The sequence below is a fragment of the Pecten maximus genome, chromosome 2, assembly GCF_902652985.1.
Source record: "Pecten maximus chromosome 2, xPecMax1.1, whole genome shotgun sequence".
Lineage (NCBI taxonomy): Eukaryota > Metazoa > Mollusca > Bivalvia > Pectinida > Pectinidae > Pecten > Pecten maximus.
In genome coordinates this window covers 21,378,103-21,400,700 of record NC_047016.1, presented here as the reverse complement: position 1 = coordinate 21,400,700, position 22,598 = coordinate 21,378,103, and the positions used below count along the sequence as shown (strand labels likewise).

Genomic DNA, 22,598 nt, shown 5'->3' with positions numbered 1-22,598 from the left:
AATTAGCATTACAGCAATGTTCTTGTTTCCACGATAAAACCACAAACACCAACAAAACACTGACTATGCGGTCGGTGAGACGAAATCTAGCGATAAGCGAAGTGATCAGATATAGTAGGCGGTAAAATACACGAGAACAAATTACGCCGTTTGAAAAAATGTCAGTTTGGACTGAGTGATACAGGTATAGATTTTTGTGTGGAGTTTTGTCCGACGGAAAATTGGCATGGTATGCGATTTTACCATCTTATTGTCTCTTCATTTGAGCTGTTACTCCAGTATAACATTATCACAATTAATGAATCATGACCATCATCATTATTCCGAAGATTCCGGAATTTACTGTCTCCGGTTTGAAATTAGTTAAATCCTCACACTTCCGTTGTTTCGGTTGTTGTAATCCAAAATGGCGGCCACCTAGCAATGTTTCGTGGGACTTGCAAAACTACGAGTTTTTCTGCAAACTATGAGTTCAGCAGCGCAAGTTTTAAGGTATTTTCAGATTGAGTATAAATTAAACTTTACATTTAGGTTAAAATTTATTTGGTTTAGTGTATGGATATGGATTACACACTCTATTAAGGAATATATCAGATTGTCCCCATCATTATCACGAATGACTTTGCTTCAAACACAGCCACTAGCCTTGTTTGTGAAAACATCGTTAAAACAGTTCTCATCAGTTTATTATAGATATAATGACATACGATACTGGTGCATGTGATTTAGGTGAGTTAACTGTATACTATTGGTATGCAGCTGTTACGTATCTTCATTGTCGACTCGTGGTCATCAATTGAGGAACTTCCTGACACTTGTTCATGAGAATGACGTCTAAATCTAGCACATTCTCTTGATTCCAAACCAAAGACAAAATTTATTTCGAACAGCACGCTTTTCTATATTGAAGTGCACTGTTTTCGACAGCAGTTGATCCGTTTGTCTACTGTCGTATCTTTTTTTGTTATTTTTGTTCCTTTGTGATAATGAATGATCGTGTACTGTATAAATGATACCCCCTAAAATGGATTAGAACTATTTCAGGAAATGTAATACCATATATAGTCTAGATTAAAAAGTGATCAATTTAGTTTGTTTTTGTATTGTAAACACTTCAAAGTTCAATTCATTAGATTCATTTTTCATTTGTGCTCAGTTTTTCTATCACTCCCCGTGTTACATGTTAATCCACATGTTCCGTTGTTCTCTTAAGCTTCTGTCTGATATATATGTTGTAATATTTCTTATTTGTGAACAAGATTATCTTTTTTTTTTCAGACAAGCAGAAGCTCTCAAAGCAAGTGTATCAGGTTAGTAAATGTAGACAGTAGTAAGCTTGTTTTATATTATATATTAGATCATGATAGAAATTACCAAAATAGGTAAAATAACTGTGTGATGGCTGATGATTTTTAATTCAGGCCACCTTTATAAATAGTTATTTATACTACATTATTGTGTTAATGCTATATCCTTTACCAGTAAAAGTTAATATGTTCAGACACATTTTTTCCCTTACAAGTTGTAAAAAGCCTCCCTTGTTTTCTGGATTTACAATTTGAACTTGATGTAGTGTCTTGTATATGTAATTTGCCCCATGCATCTTACTCAATTTTATATTCATGTAGTGTATTTTTCCCCCATTGAGTTGACATTTTCATGAATGAGGCCGTATATTGATCCTGTCAATCTGACCTTCACCCTTTTCTGCCTGTAATTCACTGCAACATATATGTTTCATAAATATGATTATGTTGTCGATAGATTCAAACAAAGGTATATCAGAAACATGGGTGGCCAGACAAAGACTGGAAGATCTGTACAAGAAACTGCTGTTGATGGACTTGGAGTATGCTCTTGATAAGAAAGTAGAGCAAGACCTGTGAGTATGGGAATGATATATATATCCTGGTGTACAGAGTTTCTGATTTATTTGAATTGGTGCTACCATGAGATTTTATATACAATCAAAATCAGTATGATAAATCACAGTAAATAGTGTAGACATGCTATATCTACATGGTTCTCCTTGTAATTGGTTGTATAAATATCTTTTTTTTTGTTATAAATCTTTTAACATGTGTAATAATTTTCTATTAATTGGCCTTCATTTTCCTGCCATTTTCAGATTATGCAAACAAATCAGGTGTGTTGTATATCAGTCTTTGATTCTCAATATTTTGATTACTTTATATACATGATTTTCAAAAAGGAAGTGTTGAATACAGAATTATTCAATCTGACATCTGCATGAAACTTTGTACCAGTAATATCTTTCGCTATAGTATACTGTTAGAATGCTCTGGATATTAAAAAGAATGCAGAGATAACATGTTGACTAACATTATTTTTACTCAATATGTTTTGACTCCTGCTTGTTACAGATGGAACCATGCTTTTAAAAATCACATCAATAGTTTACAGTCCCAAACTAAAGATAAACAGGTAAGTTTGTTTACCAAAGGTGTGATGAAATAGCTTCATGTCCAGAAAAGGGGGGGGGGGGGGGGGGGGTAGGACCGTTTGCCAATAGACTATAGCTAGTTATTGACATTATAATAGGGTATGATGATATGTGTTATGAGATTATATTGAAATATGTTAACATTAGGTAAAGTAGTGGGTAAAACAGAGAAGAACGTTATTTGTAAACCAAAAACTTCTATTATTTACAGTATATTTTTATGGAGTTTTCAGGACATAAATAAGTTTTGAAAATCATGATTTACATGATAAATTGTAATGTAAACAGAAATAAGGTGTTATATATCTATGACTGTTTCACTGTAGTGTAAGGTGTTTCATATTGATGACTGTTTCACTGTAGTGTAAAGTGTTATATATCATGACTGTTTCACTGTAGTGTAAGGTGTTTTATATCCATGACTGGTTCACTGTAGTGTAAGGTGTTATATATCATGACTGATTCACTGTAGTGTAAGGTGTTATATATCATGACTGTTTCACTGTAGTGTAAGGTGTTATATATCTATGACTGTTTCACTGTAGTGTAAGGTGTTTCATATTGATGACTGTTTCACTGTAGTGTAAAGTGTTATATATCATGACTGTTTCACTGTAGTGTAAGGAGTTATATATCATGACTGATTCACTGTAGTGTAAGGTGTTATATATCATGACTGTTTCACTGTAGTGTAAGGTGTTATATATCCATGACTGATTCACTGTAGTGTAAGGTGTTACATATCATGACTGTTTCACTGTAGTGTAAGGTGTTTTATATCCATGACTGTTTCACTGTAGTGTAAGGTGTTTTATATCCATGACTGGTTCACTGTAGTGTAAGGTGTTTTATATCCATGACTGTTTCACTGACTGTTTCACTGTAGTGCAAGGTGTTATATATACCATGACTGTTTCACTGTAGTGTAAGGTGTTATATATCCATGACTATTTCACTGTAGTGTAAGGTGTTATATATTTAAGAATGTTTCACTGTAGTGTAAGGTGTTATATATTTATGACTGTTTCACTGCAGTGTAAGGTGTTATATATTTATGACTGTTTCACTGCAGTGTAAGGTGTTATATATTTATGACTGTTTCACTGTAGTGTAAGGTGTTATATATCCATGACTGTTTCACTGCAGTGTAAGGTGTTATATATTTATGACTGTTTCACTGTAGTGTAAGGTGTTATATATCCATGACTATTTCACTGTAGTGTAAGGTGTTATATACCATGACTGTTTCACTGTAGTGTAAGGTGTTATATATACCATGACTGTTTCACTGTAGAGTAAGGTGTTATATATCCATGACTGTTTCACTGTAGTGTAAGGTGTTATATATCCATGACTGTTTCACTGTAGTGTAAGGTGTTATATATCCATGACTATTTCACTGTAGTACTGTAAGGAGTTATATATCCATGACTATTTCACTGTAGTGTAAGGTGTTATATATCATGACTGTTTCACTGTAGTGTAAGGTGTTATATATCCATGACTGTTTCACTGTAGTGTAAGGTGTTATATATCCATGACTATTTCACTGTAGTGTAAGGTGTTATATACCATGACTGTTTCACTGTAGTGTAAGGTGTTATATACCATGGCTGTTTCACTGTAGAGTAAGGTGTTATATATCCATGGCTGTTTCACTGTAGTGCAAGGTGTTACATATCTATGACTGTTTCACTGTAGTGTAAGGTGTTACATATCCATGACTGTTTCACTGTAGTGTAAGGTGTTTTATATCCATGACTGTTTCACTGTAGTGTAAGGTGTTTTATATCATGACTGATTCACTGTAGTGTAAGGTGTTACATATCCATGACTGTTTCACTGTAGTGTAAGGTGTTATATATCATGACTGTTTCACTGTAGTGTAAGGTGTTTTATATCATGACTGATTCACTGTAGTGTAAGGTGTTACATATCTATGACTGTTTCACTGTAGTGTAAGGTGTTATATATCCATGACTGTTCCACTGTAGTGTAAGGTGTTACATATCATGACTGTTTCACTGTAGTGTAAGGTGTTACATATCATGACTGTTTCACTGTAGTGTAAGGTGTTACATATCCATGACTGTTTCACTGTAGTGTAAGGTGTTACATATCCATGACTGTTTCACATCAGTGCAATCAAATCTTTATAAATCATGCCTGAGTGTGTAAAATCATTGTCATTTCAGAACCCAAAGAGAGGAGAGACCCAAGCCACACTGAACCTATTCTTGGAGACAGCGAGTGGGTTTTATCTTCAGGTCAGTCATTTCTTCCTTGTTTGGGTTCACTTCTCATGTGGTGACAGTGACATTGCCAGGTTGTGAGAGGCCACTTCTCATGTGGTGACAGTGACATTATCAGGTTGTGAGAGGCCACTTCTCAGGTGGGGAAGGTGTCATTATCAAGTTGTGAGAGGTCTCTCTTATATGGTGACAGTGACATTACCAGGTTATGGGAGGCCACTTCTCATGTAAGACAGTATTGTCAGGTTGTGAGAGGCCACTTCTCATGTGGTGACAGTGACGTATATTGTCAGGCTGTGAATGTATACTTTTTACTATGGAGGAACTTTTCCTTTCGGTATAACAAAAGAAAGACTTTCATCACCTTTGCAACAAATAACACATTTTAACATCATAACAGGTCATTTTTCCCTATCATAAGACAGAAAGTGGTTATGAAATATTTGGGATAGTTTTAGGTGTTAATTATCTTTGTTATGCTGTTTTATATGCTACATCTCATATGATGATAATATGTGTGTCATGACGGAGCTCTGGGCAATGTCACAATAGACTTAATGTACTTCTTTGACAAATTCGACATTATAACATGACAACTTTATTTTTCTTGTACGCTTAAGACAGAAAGTTGTAATGGAATGATTGATGTGTTTATATCATGGTCATGCTGTTTTAAATGTGACATTGTATTATTGGCCTGTAGCTGTCATAATCATCTCACATACTTCACATGGTGATCCTGTTGTTGCTAAGGAATGGATATTTCTATCTCACATGGGGTAGATAAAGACAGCTGACATATATATTTTCACCATGATGTAATAATCATGAATGGTTAACCTGGCATCATTGTATTTTTTCGTGACATCATACAATTGATTTGAATGGAGAATCCTCTTGACTCAAATCTACATTATTTTTTGGGTGAAGTAAATCAATTTTTAGTATGTGAGAAAAAGAATCAGACACTGTTCTGTTCCCTAGTCAGGGATATCTTTACCCTCATGTAAGAATTTAGCTGGTCAGTACTGAGATCAGTAAGTCTGGTACAGACCAGTCAAACTGTTACATGAGAGGTAAGATCCCTGTTCATGATACAGACACATCTATGATTATGAGTCTTCTTCAGACAGGTCTGTGTGCTATATAGCATTTAAGATTCATAAAGCTTCGTCTACTGTGTGTTATATAGTATTTAAGATTTATACAGCTCTGTCTTTCCTTTAAGGTCTGTGTGTTATATATAGTATTTAAGATTCATACAGCTCTGTCTACTGTGTGTTATATATAGTATTTAAGATTCATATAGCTCTGTCTACTGTGTGTTATATAGTATTTAAGATTCATATAGCTCTGTCTACTGTGTGTTATATATAGTATTTAAGATTCATACAGCTCTGTCTACTGTGTGTTATATAGTATTTAAGATTCATATAGCTCTGTCTTTCCATCAGTTGCTGCAGCTGGTATGCACCACCTTCAAACTGGATCTCCCTTTCAGGAGGAAATCTTCATGTTTTGGCATTTTAAAGGGTAGGTTTTGTTTGGTGTTCATTTGTAAATGTTGCTGAAAGTGAAAATACATGATGAAATAATTAGGATATACACATGTAGATTGTTTCTGGGACAGTTGTTATAGACAGAAAATATTTATTTTAGTCGGTTTAACAATAAAAGTAAATGGTCATAGTCATATGTTATCAAAGGAATTGAGTTTCATTCAGTTATAAATATAAAAAAAACTTTTATCAAATTCGGTTCTTGGTCACAGAAAATTGGACACCGATGATAATCTGTTTTGTTGTTGTGAATGAATATTCTAATTATAATTTGTCAGAACAATACAATATATTTACAGCATTATGATTTGGTATTAATGCAACAATATGGTCTCCAATATTTGTAATTCAAGGAGTCAGAAAAGTAAATGGTATTATAACCAAATGCATATTAATTAGATAATCTAAGGCAAACATCAACACACTGGGATACAACTTATTTAGTCAGTTTGCTAATTTTAATTTATGATCATTAAATATGGTATATGTCTAATTGTAAAATATGTTTGTATCTAATTAATGTTTAGACATGTAAGAGTTCTGTCTGTAGATGTAGATAGCATGGTTACAGTAACCTTTGTCACATGGTGAAAAATCAATTGTGTATATCAATGATAGATCCATACTGAGGTCAATATATGTGTCATTTATGTTTTCCTTTTAATTGTTTACACAGAGAAAATTCCCTTGAAGGTTAAGATAACACCTCCGAAGAAAAGTTCCTGTCTGTACATCTGTCAGCACTGTCTGGTTCACCTAGGGGACATAGGTCTGTATATAGGGGACATAGGTCTGTATACAAGGGACATAGGTCTGTATACAGGGGATATAGGTCTGTATATAGGGGATATAGGTCTGTATACAGGGGATATAGGTCTGTATACAGGGGACATAGGTCTGTATACAGGGGACATAGGTCTGTATATAGGGGATATAGGTCTGTATACAGGGGATATAGGTCTGTATACAGGGGACATAGGTCTGTATACAGGGCACATAGGTCTGTATACAGGGGATATAGGTCTGTATACAGGGGATATAGGTCTGTATACAGAGGATATAGGTCTGTATACAGGGGACATAGGTCTGTATACAGGGCACATAGGTCTGTATACAGGGGATATAGGTCTGTATACAGGAGATATAGGTCTGTATACAGGGGGCATAGGTCTGTATACAGGAGATATAGGTCTGTATACAGGGAACATAGGTCTATATACAGGGGACATAGGTCTGTATACAGGGGATATAGGTCTGTATACAGGAGATATAGGTCTGTATATAGGGGATATAGGTCTGTATACAGAGGATATAGGTCTGTATACAGGGGATATAGGTCTGTATACAGGGGATATAGGTCTGTATACAGGGGACATAGGTCTATATACAGGGGATATAGGTCTGTATACAGGGGATATAGGTCTGTATACAGGGGATATATATAGGTCTGTATACAGGGGACATATATAGGTCTGTATACAGGGGACATAGGTCTGTATACAGAGGATATAGGTCTGTATACAGGGGATATAGGTCTGTATACAGGGGATATAGGTCTGTATACAGAGGATGTAGGTCTGTATACAGGGGATGTAGGTCTATATACAGGGGATATAGGTCTATATACAGGGGATATAGGTCTGTATACAGGGGATATAGGTCTGTATACAGGAGATATAGGTCTGTATACAAGGAACATAGGTCTGTATACAAGGGACATAGGTCTGTATACAGGGGATATAGGTCTGTATACAGGGGATGTAGGTCTATATACAGGGGACATAGGTCTGTATACAGGGGACATAGGTCTGTATACAGAGGATATAGGTCTGTATACAAGGGACATAGGTCTGTATACAGGGGATGTAGGTCTGTATACAGGGGACATAGGTCTATATACAGGGGATATAGGTCTGTATACAGAGGATATAGGTCTGTATACAGGGGATATAGGTCTGTATATAGGGGATATAGGTCTGTATACAGGGGATATAGGTCTGTATACAGGGGACATAGGTCTGTATACAGGGCACATAGGTCTGTATACAGGGGATATAGGTCTGTATACAGGGGATATAGGTCTGTATACAGAGGATATAGGTCTGTATACAGGGGACATAGGTCTGTATACAGGGCACATAGGTCTGTATACAGGGGATATAGGTCTGTATACAGGAGATATAGGTCTGTATACAGGGGGCATAGGTCTGTATACAGGAGATATAGGTCTGTATACAGGGAACATAGGTCTATATACAGGGGACATAGGTCTGTATACAGGGGATATAGGTCTGTATACAGGAGATATAGGTCTGTATACAGGGGATATAGGTCTGTATACAGAGGATATAGGTCTGTATACAGGGGATATAGGTCTGTATACAGGGGATATAGGTCTGTATACAGGGGACATAGGTCTATATACAGGGGATATAGGTCTGTATACAGGGGATATAGGTCTGTATACAGGGGATATATATAGGTCTGTATACAGGGGACATATATAGGTCTGTATACAGGGGACATAGGTCTGTATACAGAGGATATAGGTCTGTATACAGGGGATATAGGTCTGTATACAGGGGATATAGGTCTGTATACAGAGGATGTAGGTCTGTATACAGGGGATGTAGGTCTATATACAGGGGATATAGGTCTATATACAGGGGATATAGGTCTGTATACAGGGGATATAGGTCTGTATACAGGAGATATAGGTCTGTATACAAGGAACATAGGTCTGTATACAAGGGACATAGGTCTGTATACAGGGGATATAGGTCTGTATACAGGGGATGTAGGTCTATATACAGGGGACATAGGTCTGTATACAGGGGACATAGGTCTGTATACAGAGGATATAGGTCTGTATACAAGGGACATAGGTCTGTATACAGGGGATGTAGGTCTGTATACAGGGGACATAGGTCTATATACAGGGGATATAGGTCTGTATACAGAGGATATAGGTCTGTATACAGGGGATATATGCCTGTATACAGGGGATATAGGTCTGTATACATGGGACATAGGTCTGTATACAGGGGACATAGGTCTGTGTACAGGGGACATAGGTCTGTATACAGGGGATGTAGGTCTGTATATAGGGTATATAGGTCTGTATACATGGGACATAGGTCTGTATACAGGGGACATACAGGGGACATGTGTCTGTATACAGGGGATAGAGTTCTGTATACAGGGGATATAGGTCTGTATACAGGGGACATAGGTCTGTATACAGGGGATATAGGTCTGTATACAGGGGATGTAGGTCTGTATACAGGGGATATAGGTCTATATACAGGAGATATAGGTCTGTATACATAGGTAAAGGTCTGTATACAGGGGATATAGGTCTGTATACAGGAGATATAGGTCTGTATATAGGGGATATAGGTCTGTATACAGGGGACATAGGTCTGTATACAGGGGATATAGGTCTGTATACAGGGGATATAGGTCTATATACAGAGGATATAGGTCTGTTTACCGGGGATATAGGTCTGTATAAAGGGGACATAGGTCTATATATATACAGAGGATATAGGTCTGTATACAGGGGATATAGGTCTGTATACAGGGGATATAGGTCTGTATACAGGGGATATAGGTCTATATACAGAGGATATAGGTCTGTTTACCGGGGATATAGGTCTGTATAAAGGGGACATAGGTCTATATATATACAGGGGGTATAGGTCTGTATATATACAGGAGGTATAGGCTTGTATACGAGGGTAAGGGGCCGCGTTGGCCGAGTGGTTAAGGTGTCCCGACACTTTATCACTAGCCCTCCACCTAGTTACTGGTCAGTACTCTGTAGTTACTGGTTAGTACTCTGTAGTTACTGGTCAGTACTCAATAATTACTGGTCAGTACTCTGTAGTTACTGGTCAGTATTCTGTAGTTACTGGTCAGTACTCTGTAGTTACTGGTCAGTAATCAGTCGTTACTGGTCAGTACTCTGTAGTTACTGGTCAGTAATCAGTAGTTACTAGTCAGTACTCTGTAGTTACTGGTCAGTACTATGTAGTTACTGGTCAGTACTCTGTAGCTACTGGTCAGTATTCTGTAGTTACTGGTCAGTACTCTGTAGTTACTGAAATACCTGTGTGTTTGATAATTTACAATACCTGTGTGTTTGATAATTTACAATATCTGTGTATTTGATAATTTACATTATCTGTGTATTTGATAATTTACAATACCTGTGTGTTTGATAATTTACAATACCTGTGTGTTTGATAATTTACAATATCTGTGTATTTGATAATTTATAATACCTGTGTGTTACAGCTCGTTACCGGCAGCAGATAGAGCAGGCTCAGACTTACTACTGGCATGCTGCTAACCTTCTGCCTTTTAATGGTAAGTTGCTACCTACAACTGATATACACTCTTTTAAAATATGTTTATAAAATCTTGAAAAAGGTTGAGAAAAAATTGTAGATGTATTTATTTATCTATGTTTGAGGGAGTGGCTGCACAGGTGTTGATGAATTCTATAGAAATATCATTGTTATGGCCTGTAAGACTTAGATGTGATATTGGGTATAGGTATTAAAAGAGTGTACATGTGTAAGAAAGGATTGAAGAAATATTTCAAAAAGGATCCACAAAAGTTACAGCAGATGATATTTTTAAGTTTGCTTACTACCGTATTTGTTTAAATTGCATTGAATAAATTTGACCTTTACGATATTGAAGGTCACATATACATGCATGAAATGTGTTTTCCAACACTATTCATTAAGTAAATTAATGGATGAAAGACACTGGATCGCTTGTTATTATTTTTATGCCCCTGTTATGAAATTGGGGGCATATAGTGTTACCCATGTTCGTCCCGTGTCCTCCTGTCCCGATTCAATGTAACTAGCTAATCTCTGGAAAAGCTGAGGTTTCAGGATGTCAAGAGGCAGCGGGGGGCATTTATGTCTTACAGACATTTTCTAGTTTTAACCAAACTTAAATGTTAAATAAAATTGGAATATTGTGAGTATGATTATGGAAAATTTAACACACATGTACACAGGTGCAGGATTTTACAGTATTCAATTTATTAGAGATATTTTGAAATTAACTACGATCATTTTGATGTGTATCATATGAATGAAAACTTGCTGTAAACTGTACGTGATAAAAGGACGATACCTTTGTGTCTGTTTAGGCCAGCCCTACAACCAGCTGGCTATAGTGGAGGCAGCCTATGGAAACAAGCTTTCCACGGTGTTCTACTACATCCGTAGTCTGGCTGTCAGACACCCCTTCCCAGTGGCCGCAACCAATCTGGAGAAACTTTACAACAAACTGGCCAAAGATCCGTAAGTTTTTAGAGCAGTAACAGTTCTCTTGTTATTTTTACCATCGTGTGAGTGAGTGATATGCAAGATAAAGAATGAGTATAATAATCAGCATCAGTACTTGTGTAGCATGTCTGGGTCGATTGCCAGTAACCAAACAACTCCATCTAATGATCCAAGCTTCCAGGATTCAATGTAATCTCAGACTAGTGCTTTGCATTTTCCTTTTCATTGCTTGATACTGGTCAGAAACAGAAACAAACTTATTGATGAAACAGTGATATGCTTCAAATTGATTACAATATTTGATTACAATATTTAGGAACTCCATTTCTTGTCTTATCAGGTGTGAGTTAAAAGGGAAGCTGTCTGTTAGTGAAATGATCACAGCCTTCTTACAGTTCCAGGCCTTTATCCACATGTGTGTTGGTAAGTCATCTTTTTTAATTGATATATGTGTGTTGAAATTGGTAAGAGATAAGTTTTTACGCAAGTGTGTTTCTAAAAATACTCAAACTTCTTTGTATTTTACGACTTCATAATATGTGCATTTGTAAGCATTCAAGCTTCATAGATATGTATGATGCGACTCCATATGTGTACATGTAATTTGTAGCACCTGAACACTGTTTTCTCACACAGAACTCCAGAGAGCCGAGCTGCTCAGTGAAAAGCTAGTAGCGGCTTTACCAGCACATGTTACATCACAGAGCTTTCCATCAGGCATTCTAGTGCAGATTATTGCTATCAACATCTTCGCAATGCAGCATGCTCGTCGACAGTTGTCTTCTGACACTGATGACCTCAGCAATGGACACCTATATGACACGTTGACTGTGGACGAAGAGACATCATTTCAACTTATGTTCAAGTTCACAAGTATGTTTGCATGTCTACTCTTACAATACACCTCATCAGTCATTGGTAAAACAACGTATTGCTTTGATTAATTTTTGAAAGGTTTATCACAGGATTATGTTAAAAAATGTCTCTCTCATCAAAGGGGATGACTACTAATGTCTCTCTCATCAAAGGGGATGACTACTAATGTCTCTCTCATCAAAGGGGATGACTACTTATGTCTCTCTCATCAAAGGGGATGACTACTTATGTCTCTCTCATCAAAGGGGATGACTACTAATGTCTCTCTCATCAAAGGGGATGACTACTTATGTCTCTCTCATCAAAGGGGATGACTACTATAATGTCTCTCTCATCAAAGGGGATGACTACTATATAATGTCTCTCTCATCAAAGGGGATGACTACTTATGTCTCTCTCATCAAAGGGGATGACTACTATAATGTCTCTCTCATCAAAGGGGATGACTACTTATGTCTCTCTCATCAAAGGGGATGACTACTTATGTCTCTCTCATCAAAGGGGATGACTACTTATGTCTCTCTCATCAAAGGGGATGACTACTATAATGTCTCTCTCATCAAAGGGGATGACTACTTATGTCTCTCTCATCAAAAGGGATGACTACTATAATGTCTCTCTCATCAAAGGGGATGACTACTATAATGTCTCTCTCATCAAAGGGGATGACTACTAATGTCTCTCTCATCAAAGGGGATGACTACTTATGTCTCTCTCATCAAAGGGGATGACTACTTATGTCTCTCTCATCAAAGGGGATGACTACTATAATGTCTCTCTCATCAAAGGGGATGACTACTATAATGTCTCTCTCATCAAAGGGGATGACTACTTATGTCTCTCTCATCAAAGGGGATGACTACTTATGTCTCTCTCATCAAAGGGGATGACTACTTATGTCTCTCTCATCAAAGGGGATGACTACTAATGTCTCTCTCATCAAAGGGGATGACTACTATAATGTCTCTCTCATCAAAGGGGATGACTACTATATAATGTCTCTCTCATCAAAGGGGATGACTACTTATGTCTCTCTCATCAAAGGGGATGACTACTTATGTCTCTCTCATCAAAGGGGATGACTACTTATGTCTCTCTCATCAAAGGGGATGACTACTATATAATGTCTCTCTCATCAAAGGGGATGACTACTTATGTCTCTCTCATCAAAGGGGATGACTACTAATGTCTCTCTCATCAAAGGGGATGACTACTTATGTCTCTCTCATCAAAGGGGATGACTACTATATAATGTCTCTCTCATCAAAGGGGATGACTACTAATGTCTCTCTCATCAAAGGGGATGACTACTTATGTCTCTCTCATCAAAAGGGATGACTACTATAATGTCTCTCTCATCAAAGGGGATGACTACTTATGTCTCTCTCATCAAAGGGGATGACTACTATTGTCTCTCTCATCAAAGGGGATGACTACTTATGTCTCTCTCATCAAAGGGGATGACTACTATATAATGTCTCTCTCATCAAAGGGGATGACGACTTATGTCTCTCTCATCAAAGGGGATGACTACTTATGTCTGTCTCATCAAAGGGGATGACTACTTATGTCTCTCTCATCAAAGGGGATGACTACTTATGTCTCTCTCATCAAAGGGGATGACTACTATAATGTCTCTCTCATCAAAGGGGATGACTACTATATAATGTCTCTCTCATCAAAGGGGATGACTACTTATGTCTCTCTCATCAAAGGGGATGACTACTTATGTCTGTCTCATCAAAGGGGATGACTACTTATGTCTCTCTCATCAAAGGGGATGACTACTTATGTCTCTCTCATCAAAGGGGATGACTACTATATAATGTCTCTCTCATCAAAGGGGATGACTACTTATGTCTCTCTCATCAAAGGGGATGACTACTATAATGTCTCTCTCATCAAAGGGGATGACTACTTATGTCTCTCTCATCAAAGGGGATGACTACTTATGTCTCTCTCATCAAAGGGGATGACTACTATATAATGTCTCTCTCATCAAAGGGGATGACGACTTATGTCTCTCTCATCAAAGGGGATGACTACTAATGTCTCTCTCATCAAAGGGGATGACTACTTATGTCTGTCTCATCAAAGGGGATGACTACTAATGCAGGTATATGTGATTTTATTACACCTGTAATATTGCCCCCTAAGAAATTTTCCATGTGGTCTATCTGGAGTGACTTCCCCTGACATAGTTGTCTATACAGGTCAAAATGGATCACTTCTCCAAACCAAACCGTCTCTAATCTGGCCAAATATTCATGTACCATGCATGATTGGTTTAGAGAAGTTCCTCTGTTTATCCAACAAAACTTACATTGTTAACTGTGTACAATGTGATTGAAAGTACATGTACGTGGAAATTTATCAGTTTAATGCTTGTATATCAGATTATTCTGTAATATGACCAAATCATTGATTATAGTTACCTGATTGGCTGCAAAAGATATATTTTGACTGTATTTAACCCCTTAACTCCCAGGATTTTTTAATGGAACTGAAAAAAATTCGACATTTTGGTTCATCATGATTTTTGCGTCAACATTTTTGGTAAACAACCCATATATATTTAGAAACTTGAGAATATAACCTTTTCAAATCAAATAACAAAATGGGTGTTTTTGCATTATTGACGTTACCATGGTTACCAAAATTTATGATTTTATGAAAAAAAAATTACTTATTTCATATGTTTATACATTTTAAGCTGATGAGAGTGAATTAAGTGCTGATATATAAAATTTATGATATATCAGACTCTTGAGGAATGAGGATAAACACAAATAAATGTAGTATTTTCTATTTTTTGCAGTTGTTGTCATGGTTACTGACTGAAAATAAAAGCAGTGATTTTTGTAAAAGTTTTTATTTCTGTTTTCTTTGCCTAGCCTTCATTGTAAGAAATTTGGTTTTGTATTACAGGTATAATTGTTTAGTCAGCAGTCTATATATATATTGAAACTTGTAAAGAGGACCTATCCAGATTTTATGACAAAACTTTTATTTTTTGGATTTAAAACGTTACCATGGCAACCAGAAGTGAAAATACGTAAAAATGCAATATTTTACTTAGAAAAACATCCACATGTGCTCCCCCCATCTGATTAAAAATGTAAAATGTAAAACTGTTTGTAGCTTAGACTCCTGTACAAAATGTATTAGGATTATAAATGTTAATCATAAATCATACTTTATAATTAGGTTGTTGTTTTCATGGTTTTAACGTTAATAATTAAACTTTCAAAAAATCTTTCAAAAGTTATATTTAGTTATATTTATTCCTTTCCTATTTTATAATTTTTGTCAACAGCTAACATTAACTAAAATTAGTGTCACAGGGTTAAACCTAATATTTAAGCTTTAAAGTGATATATAAAACTTGTTTAAATGGGTCATTTCAGCTTACTCTTGGTATTATGAATACATTTGATGAATAAATAAGAAATACGTATTTTTTGTCTGATATAAAAAAAACTTTAAAGCTGGGTGTAAATTTTCAATACACATCATGACTTAAGTTTACATGAACATTTCTATCACATTTCAGTACTTGTACTAGATATCCTGCTACAGTACACACCAAAACAAGAACAGAAGCTGCGTGATTTCTTCACTTTGCCAGCTGTTAAACTTTTGTTGGACTGGTTCAAACTCAATCCAGAACACCTGTATAATCCTGTCCTGAAAACATCAAGGTAAAGTGAATAGAGCCCTAGCTAGGCATTACTGGATATTTACCACTAATCCATTAGTTTAGTTGGGCTGGTCCGAATGGTTGGGCTGGTCCAAATGGTTGGGCTGGCTGAATGGTTGGGCTGGCCCAAATGGTTGGCCCAGTTGGACCAGAGTTGTTCGTTTATAAAATAATTACTGACCATGTGAGTTTATATTGCTTTCTGATGAGTCTTAACGATAACTTTCATTGCCTGTATCAAAATATGCAGGTCTGTCAAGATTTATGCCTGAAATATATGTTACATTAAAAATTCATGAAATAGTTTGTCTGCATAAACAAACAATGGTTTTGTTCTTTTGAATGGTAACTATAGTCCAAAATGCCACTGAGGCTTTAAACAAAAAGTGTTCTGAATACTGGAGCACAATCGTGTATAGATAGATGGTCTCATCACACCAAATTTGTGAATTACATATGTATATGGTTTTGCTCCCTAGCATTGTGATAGTTTGGACCCAAAGTATTCATGTAGACTGAATATTCTAAAGCCCCCTTCATTATTCCTTGAGTAAGCTTGGTAATTTCCATGTTATAGATCAGCAACAAAAATACACTCATGTGATTAATAAGACCATTGTTATCAGGTTAGATTTATTTTCATCATAGCTCATTTGAAAAATGTATGATATTCAAATTTCCAGCCTGTGGGTGAACTTGTGTAAAGTTCTGAACAACATTCGCCCACCATCTGCTCCCAAGGATGGTAAACATGACATCGACAAGTGTAAGTATAATACTTAATATCAATAAGATACTAACTTTCTGACTTATATAAAAAAATAATATTTTTTGCTCTAATTTTTTTACCAGATTAAAACAGAGTTGGCTCTGATGATTCAGGCAAAAACTTATAGAGGTAAAACTCTGTGGAATTTCAACAATTTCCTTCATCAGACACAGATACATGTTCATTTCAGAATCAAAGACTCTTCAGATATAGTATTATCATTAAAAGTTTTGTTTAAATTGAGAATTTGAATACCTTTGGACTCTGTGTTCTAGTCTAGGAAGAAGTTTACTTTTATAGCCATATCAGAAAATGACTAATTTAGCTTTATTACAATTTTACCAGTGAAACATCAAAAAGGATTCATTCAATAAAAGTAATATTTTTTGCTTATGAAAAAAATCCACTTTTTTCTGATTTGACCAATGTAAATACTGCTTACAAACAACAAAATCAAAAGCTGACAGGGTACATATACAGTAATTTTGAATTTCAGACCTATCCTACAGTGAAGGAAGTCAGATGATGATTAAGGTCCTTGGGCCATATGTTTAAAAATAAAAAAAGTAATGACATTTTGCTTTGTTTGAACAGATGAAGATTTACCTCTGACAGAGGATGCTGAACTTCGATGTTTTCAGCCTCTGGAAAAGGCACACAGGTATTTATACATAAACCACTGGTACTGGCCTCGTCTGCCTATTTACCCAATACACTGTATACGTATTATGTATTGGGTGTATTGAGGGATGAGGTGTGACCTGTGATTAAACTTTGTTACTTTACATCCTGTAATAAATAATAAAAAAATGACTGTAAAATGCATTAAAATCCCTGTTTATAAAGGGCATTGTATTCAGTTACTATTTCATCCTGCTTTTACTATAACAATTGAAATTCTGTTATATTAGAATTAAATGTCTGTTGCAGTTGTGGTTCTTCCTTTTTGCACAAACTAGATGCCTTGTAGCATAAAGCTGTAACATTATGTTATAAGTGTTTCTTTGTGATGTTTGTTGTTACATTGTATGAGCTAGGTGCTTGCTTCCATGCCCTATATAGATTGTTAAAGTAAGCTGATGTTTATTGCAGTGGGTTTAGCTTTAGCAGAGTGCCAAGTGAAGGTCTACCATCAGAAGTGGAGTCCCAATTACGCTGTCGACGACTGTTGGCCCATGGTCACTGGATTGCTGAAGAATATCCCGGGTAAATTTTTCAGGCTTAACAATCATCTTCCAGATTTTATTTTAAGGAACAGGATGTTGTTTGTTACCAGGTGTTTGGATGTTTGTGTTACTTGACTGTGATGACCTGGTGTGTGGATTTTTGTGTTACTTAATTGTGAGGACCTGGTATGTAGATGTTTGTGTTACTTGACTGTGATGACCTGGTGTGTGGATGTTTGTGTTACTTGGCTGTGAGGACCTGGTGTGTGGATGTTTGTGTTACTTGATTGTGAGGACCTGGTGTGTGGATGTTTGTGTTACTTGACTATGAGGACCTGGTGTGTGGATGTTTGTGTAACTTGATTGTGGGGACCTGGTGTGTGGATGTTTGTGTTACTTGGTTGTGAGGACCTGGTGTGTGGATGTTTGTGTTACTTGGTTGTGAGGACCTGGTGTGTGGATGTTTGTGTTACTTGGTTGTGAGGACCTGGTGTGTGGATGTTTGTGTTACTTGATTGTGAGGACCTGGTGTGTGGATGTTTGTGTTACTTGACTATGAGGACCTGGTGTGTGGATGTTTGTGTAACTTGATTGTGGGGACCTGGTGTGTGGATGTTTGTGTTACTTGGTTGTGAGGACCTGGTGTGTGGATGTTTGTGTTACTTGGTTGTGAGGACCTGGTGTGTGGATGTTTGTGTTACTTGATTGTGAGGACCTGGTGTGTGGATGTTTGTGTTACTTGACTATTAGGACCTGGTGTGTGGATGTTTGTGTAACTTGATTGTGGGGACCTGGTGTGTGGATGTTTGTGTTACTTGATTGTGAGGACCTTGTGTGTAGATGTTTGTGTTACTTGGTTGTGAGGACCTGGTGTGTAGATGTGTGTGTTACTTGATTGTGAGGACCTGGTGTGTGGATGTTTGTGTTACTTGATTGTGAGGGCCTGGTATGTATGTAGATGTTTGTGTTACTTGATTGTGAGGACCTGGTATGTAGATGTTTGTGTTACTTGACTGTGATGACCTGGTGTGTGGATGTTTGTGTTACTTGATTGTGAGGGCCTGGTATATATGTAGATGTTTGTGTTATTTGATTGTGAGGACCTGGTGTGTGGATGTTTGTGTTACTTGATTGTGAGGGCCTGGTATATATGTAGATGTTTGTGTTATTTGATTGTGAGGACCTGGTATGTTGATGTTTGTGTTACTTGACTATGATGACCTGGTGTGTGGATGTTTGTGTTACTTGATTGTGAGGACCTGGTGTGTAGATGTTTGTGTTACTTGACTATGATGACCTGGTGTATGGATGTTTGTGTTACTTGATTGTGAGGGCCTGGTATATATGTAGATGTTTGTGTTACTTGATTGTGAGGACCTGGTATGTTGATGTTTGTGTTACTTGATTGTGAGGACCTGGTGTGTAGATGTTTGTGTTACTTGATTGAGGGGACCTGATGTTTGTGTCACTTGGTTGTGAGGACCTGGTGTGTAGATGAGTGTGTTACTTGATTGTGAGGGCCTGGTATATATGTAGATGTTTGTGTCACTTGGTTGTGAGGACCTGGTGTGTAGATGTTTGTGTTACTTGATTGTGAGGACCTGGTGTGTAGATGTTTGTGTCACTTGGTTGTGAGGACCTGGTGTGTGGATGTTTGTGTAACTTGGTTGTGAGGACCTTGTGTGTAGATGTTTGTGTTACTTGATTGTGGGGACCTGATGTTTGTGTCACTTGGTTGTGAGGACCTGGTGTGTAGATGTTTGTGTTACTTGACTATGAGGACCTGGTGTGTGGATGTTTGTGTAACTTGATTGTGAGGACCTTGTGTGTGGATGTTTGTGTTACTTGATTGTGAGGACCTGGTGTGTGGATGTTTGTGTTACTTGACTATGAGGACCTGGTGTGTGGATGTTTGTGTAACTTGATTGTGAGGACCTTGTGTGTAGATGTTTGTGTTACTTGGTTGTGAGGACCTGGTGTGTGGATGATTGTGTTACTTGGTTGTGAGGACCTTGTGTGTAGATGTTTGTGTTACTTGATTGTGAGGACCTGGTGTGTAGATGTTTGTGTTACTTGACTGTGGTGACCTGGTGTGTGGATGTTTGTGTTACTTGGCTGTGAGGACCTGGTGTGTGGATGTTTGTGTTACTTGGCTGTGAGGACCTGGTGTGTGGATGTTTGTGTAACTTGATTGTGGGGACCTGGTGTGTGGATGTTTGTGTTACTTGGTTGTGAGGACCTGGTGTGTGGATGTTTGTGTAACTTGGCTGTGAGGACCTGGTGTGTGGATGTTTGTGTAACTTGATTGTGGGGACCTGGTGTGTGGATGTTTGTGTTACTTGGTTGTGAGGACCTGGTGTGTAGATGTTTGTGTTACTTGACTGTGAGAACCTGGTGTGTGGATGTTTGTGTTACTTGGTTGTGAGGACCTTGTGTGTAGATGTTTGTGTTACTTGGTTGTGAGGACCTGGTGTGTGGATGTTTGTGTTACTTGACTGTGGGGACCTGGTGTTTGAATGTTTGTGTAACTTGATTTTGAGGACCTGGTGTGTAGATGTTTGTGTTACTTGACTGTGATGACCTGGTGTGTGGATGTTTGTGTTACTTGGTTGTGAGGACCTTGTGTGTAGATGTTTGTGTTACTTGGTTGTGAGAACCTGGTGTGTGGATGTTTGTGTTACTTGGTTGTGAGAACCTGGTGTGTAGATGTTTGTGTTATTTGATTGTGAGGACCTGGTGTGTGGATGTTTGTGTTACTTGGTTGTGAGGACCTGGTGTGTGGATGTTTGTGTTACTTGATTGTGAGGACCTGGTGTGTGGATGTTTGTGTTACTTGATTGTGAGGACCTGGTGTGTAGATGTTTGTGTTACTTGGTTGTGAGGACCTGGTGTGTGGATGTTTGTGTTACTTGGTTGTGAGGACCTGGTATGTAGATGTTTGTGTTACTTGATTGTGAGGACCTGGTGTGTAGATGTTTGTGTTACTTGATTGTGGGGACCTGGTGTGTGGATGATTGTGTTACTTGATTGTGAGAACCTGGTGTGTGGATGATTGTGTTACTTGATTGTGAGGACGTGGTGTGTGGATGTTTGTGTTACTTGGTTGTGAGGACCTGGTGTGTAGATGTTTGTGTTACTTGACTGTGGTGACCTGGTGTGTGGATGTTTGTGTTACTTGGCTGTGAGGACCTGGTGTGTGGATGTTTGTGTTACTTGGCTGTGAGGACCTGGTGTGTGGATGTTTGTGTAACTTGATTGTGGGGACCTGGTGTGTGGATGTTTGTGTTACTTGGTTGTGAGGACCTGGTGTGTGGATGTTTGTGTTACTTGGTTGTGGGGACCTGGTGTTTGAATGTTTGTGTAACTTGATTTTGAGGACCTGGTGTGTAGATGTTTGTGTTACTTGACTGTGATGACCTGGTGTGTGGATGTTTGTGTTACTTGGTTGTGAGGACCTTGTGTGTAGATGTTTGTGTTACTTGGTTGTGAGGACCTGGTGTGTGGATGTTTGTGTTACTTGATTGTGAGGACCTGGTGTGTGGATGTTTGTGTTACTTGACTATTAGGACCTGGTGTGTGGATGTTTGTGTAACTTGATTGTGGGGACCTGGTGTGTGGATGTTTGTGTTACTTGATTGTGAGGACCTTGTGTGTAGATGTTTGTGTTACTTGGTTGTGAGGACCTGGTGTGTAGATGTGTGTGTTACTTGATTGTGAGGACCTGGTGTGTGGATGTTTGTGTTACTTGATTGTGAGGGCCTGGTATGTATGTAGATGTTTGTGTTACTTGATTGTGAGGACCTGGTATGTAGATGTTTGTGTTACTTGACTGTGATGACCTGGTGTGTGGATGTTTGTGTTACTTGATTGTGAGGGCCTGGTATATATGTAGATGTTTGTGTTATTTGATTGTGAGGACCTGGTGTGTGGATGTTTGTGTTACTTGATTGTGAGGGCCTGGTATATATGTAGATGTTTGTGTTATTTGATTGTGAGGACCTGGTATGTTGATGTTTGTGTTACTTGACTATGATGACCTGGTGTGTGGATGTTTGTGTTACTTGATTGTGAGGACCTGGTGTGTAGATGTTTGTGTTACTTGACTATGATGACCTGGTGTATGGATGTTTGTGTTACTTGATTGTGAGGGCCTGGTATATATGTAGATGTTTGTGTTACTTGATTGTGAGGACCTGGTATGTTGATGTTTGTGTTACTTGATTGTGAGGACCTGGTGTGTAGATGAGTGTGTTACTTGATTGTGAGGGCCTGGTATATATGTAGATGTTTGTGTCACTTGGTTGTGAGGACCTGGTGTGTAGATGTTTGTGTTACTTGATTGTGAGGACCTGGTGTGTAGATGTTTGTGTCACTTGGTTGTGAGGACCTGTTGTGTGGATGTTTGTGTAACTTGGTTGTGAGGACCTTGTGTGTAGATGTTTGTGTTACTTGATTGTGGGGACCTGATGTTTGTGTCACTTGGTTGTGAGGACCTGGTGT

The 22,598-nt window shown here is 37.6% G+C and overlaps 1 protein-coding gene across 1 annotated transcript in view; it reads left to right on the top strand.

The window, feature by feature from the left end:
- Nucleotides 1-396: 396 nt before the first annotated feature.
- Nucleotides 397-22,598, top strand: part of LOC117341990 — a 48,860-nt gene continuing 26,658 nt past the window's right edge. Inside the window, exons 1-15 of the mRNA XM_033903924.1 lie at nucleotides 397-492; nucleotides 1,279-1,310; nucleotides 1,765-1,882; nucleotides 2,385-2,445; nucleotides 4,660-4,731; nucleotides 6,171-6,249; nucleotides 6,952-7,044; nucleotides 10,575-10,646; nucleotides 11,449-11,602; nucleotides 11,928-12,010; nucleotides 12,224-12,460; nucleotides 16,017-16,164; nucleotides 16,847-16,929; nucleotides 17,527-17,593; nucleotides 18,025-18,138. Coding sequence (XP_033759815.1) covers nucleotides 467-492; nucleotides 1,279-1,310; nucleotides 1,765-1,882; nucleotides 2,385-2,445; nucleotides 4,660-4,731; nucleotides 6,171-6,249; nucleotides 6,952-7,044; nucleotides 10,575-10,646; nucleotides 11,449-11,602; nucleotides 11,928-12,010; nucleotides 12,224-12,460; nucleotides 16,017-16,164; nucleotides 16,847-16,929; nucleotides 17,527-17,593; nucleotides 18,025-18,138 — 1,439 coding nt within the window. The 5' untranslated portion in view covers nucleotides 397-466. The remainder of the gene's footprint in view (nucleotides 493-1,278; nucleotides 1,311-1,764; nucleotides 1,883-2,384; nucleotides 2,446-4,659; nucleotides 4,732-6,170; nucleotides 6,250-6,951; nucleotides 7,045-10,574; nucleotides 10,647-11,448; nucleotides 11,603-11,927; nucleotides 12,011-12,223; nucleotides 12,461-16,016; nucleotides 16,165-16,846; nucleotides 16,930-17,526; nucleotides 17,594-18,024; nucleotides 18,139-22,598) is intronic.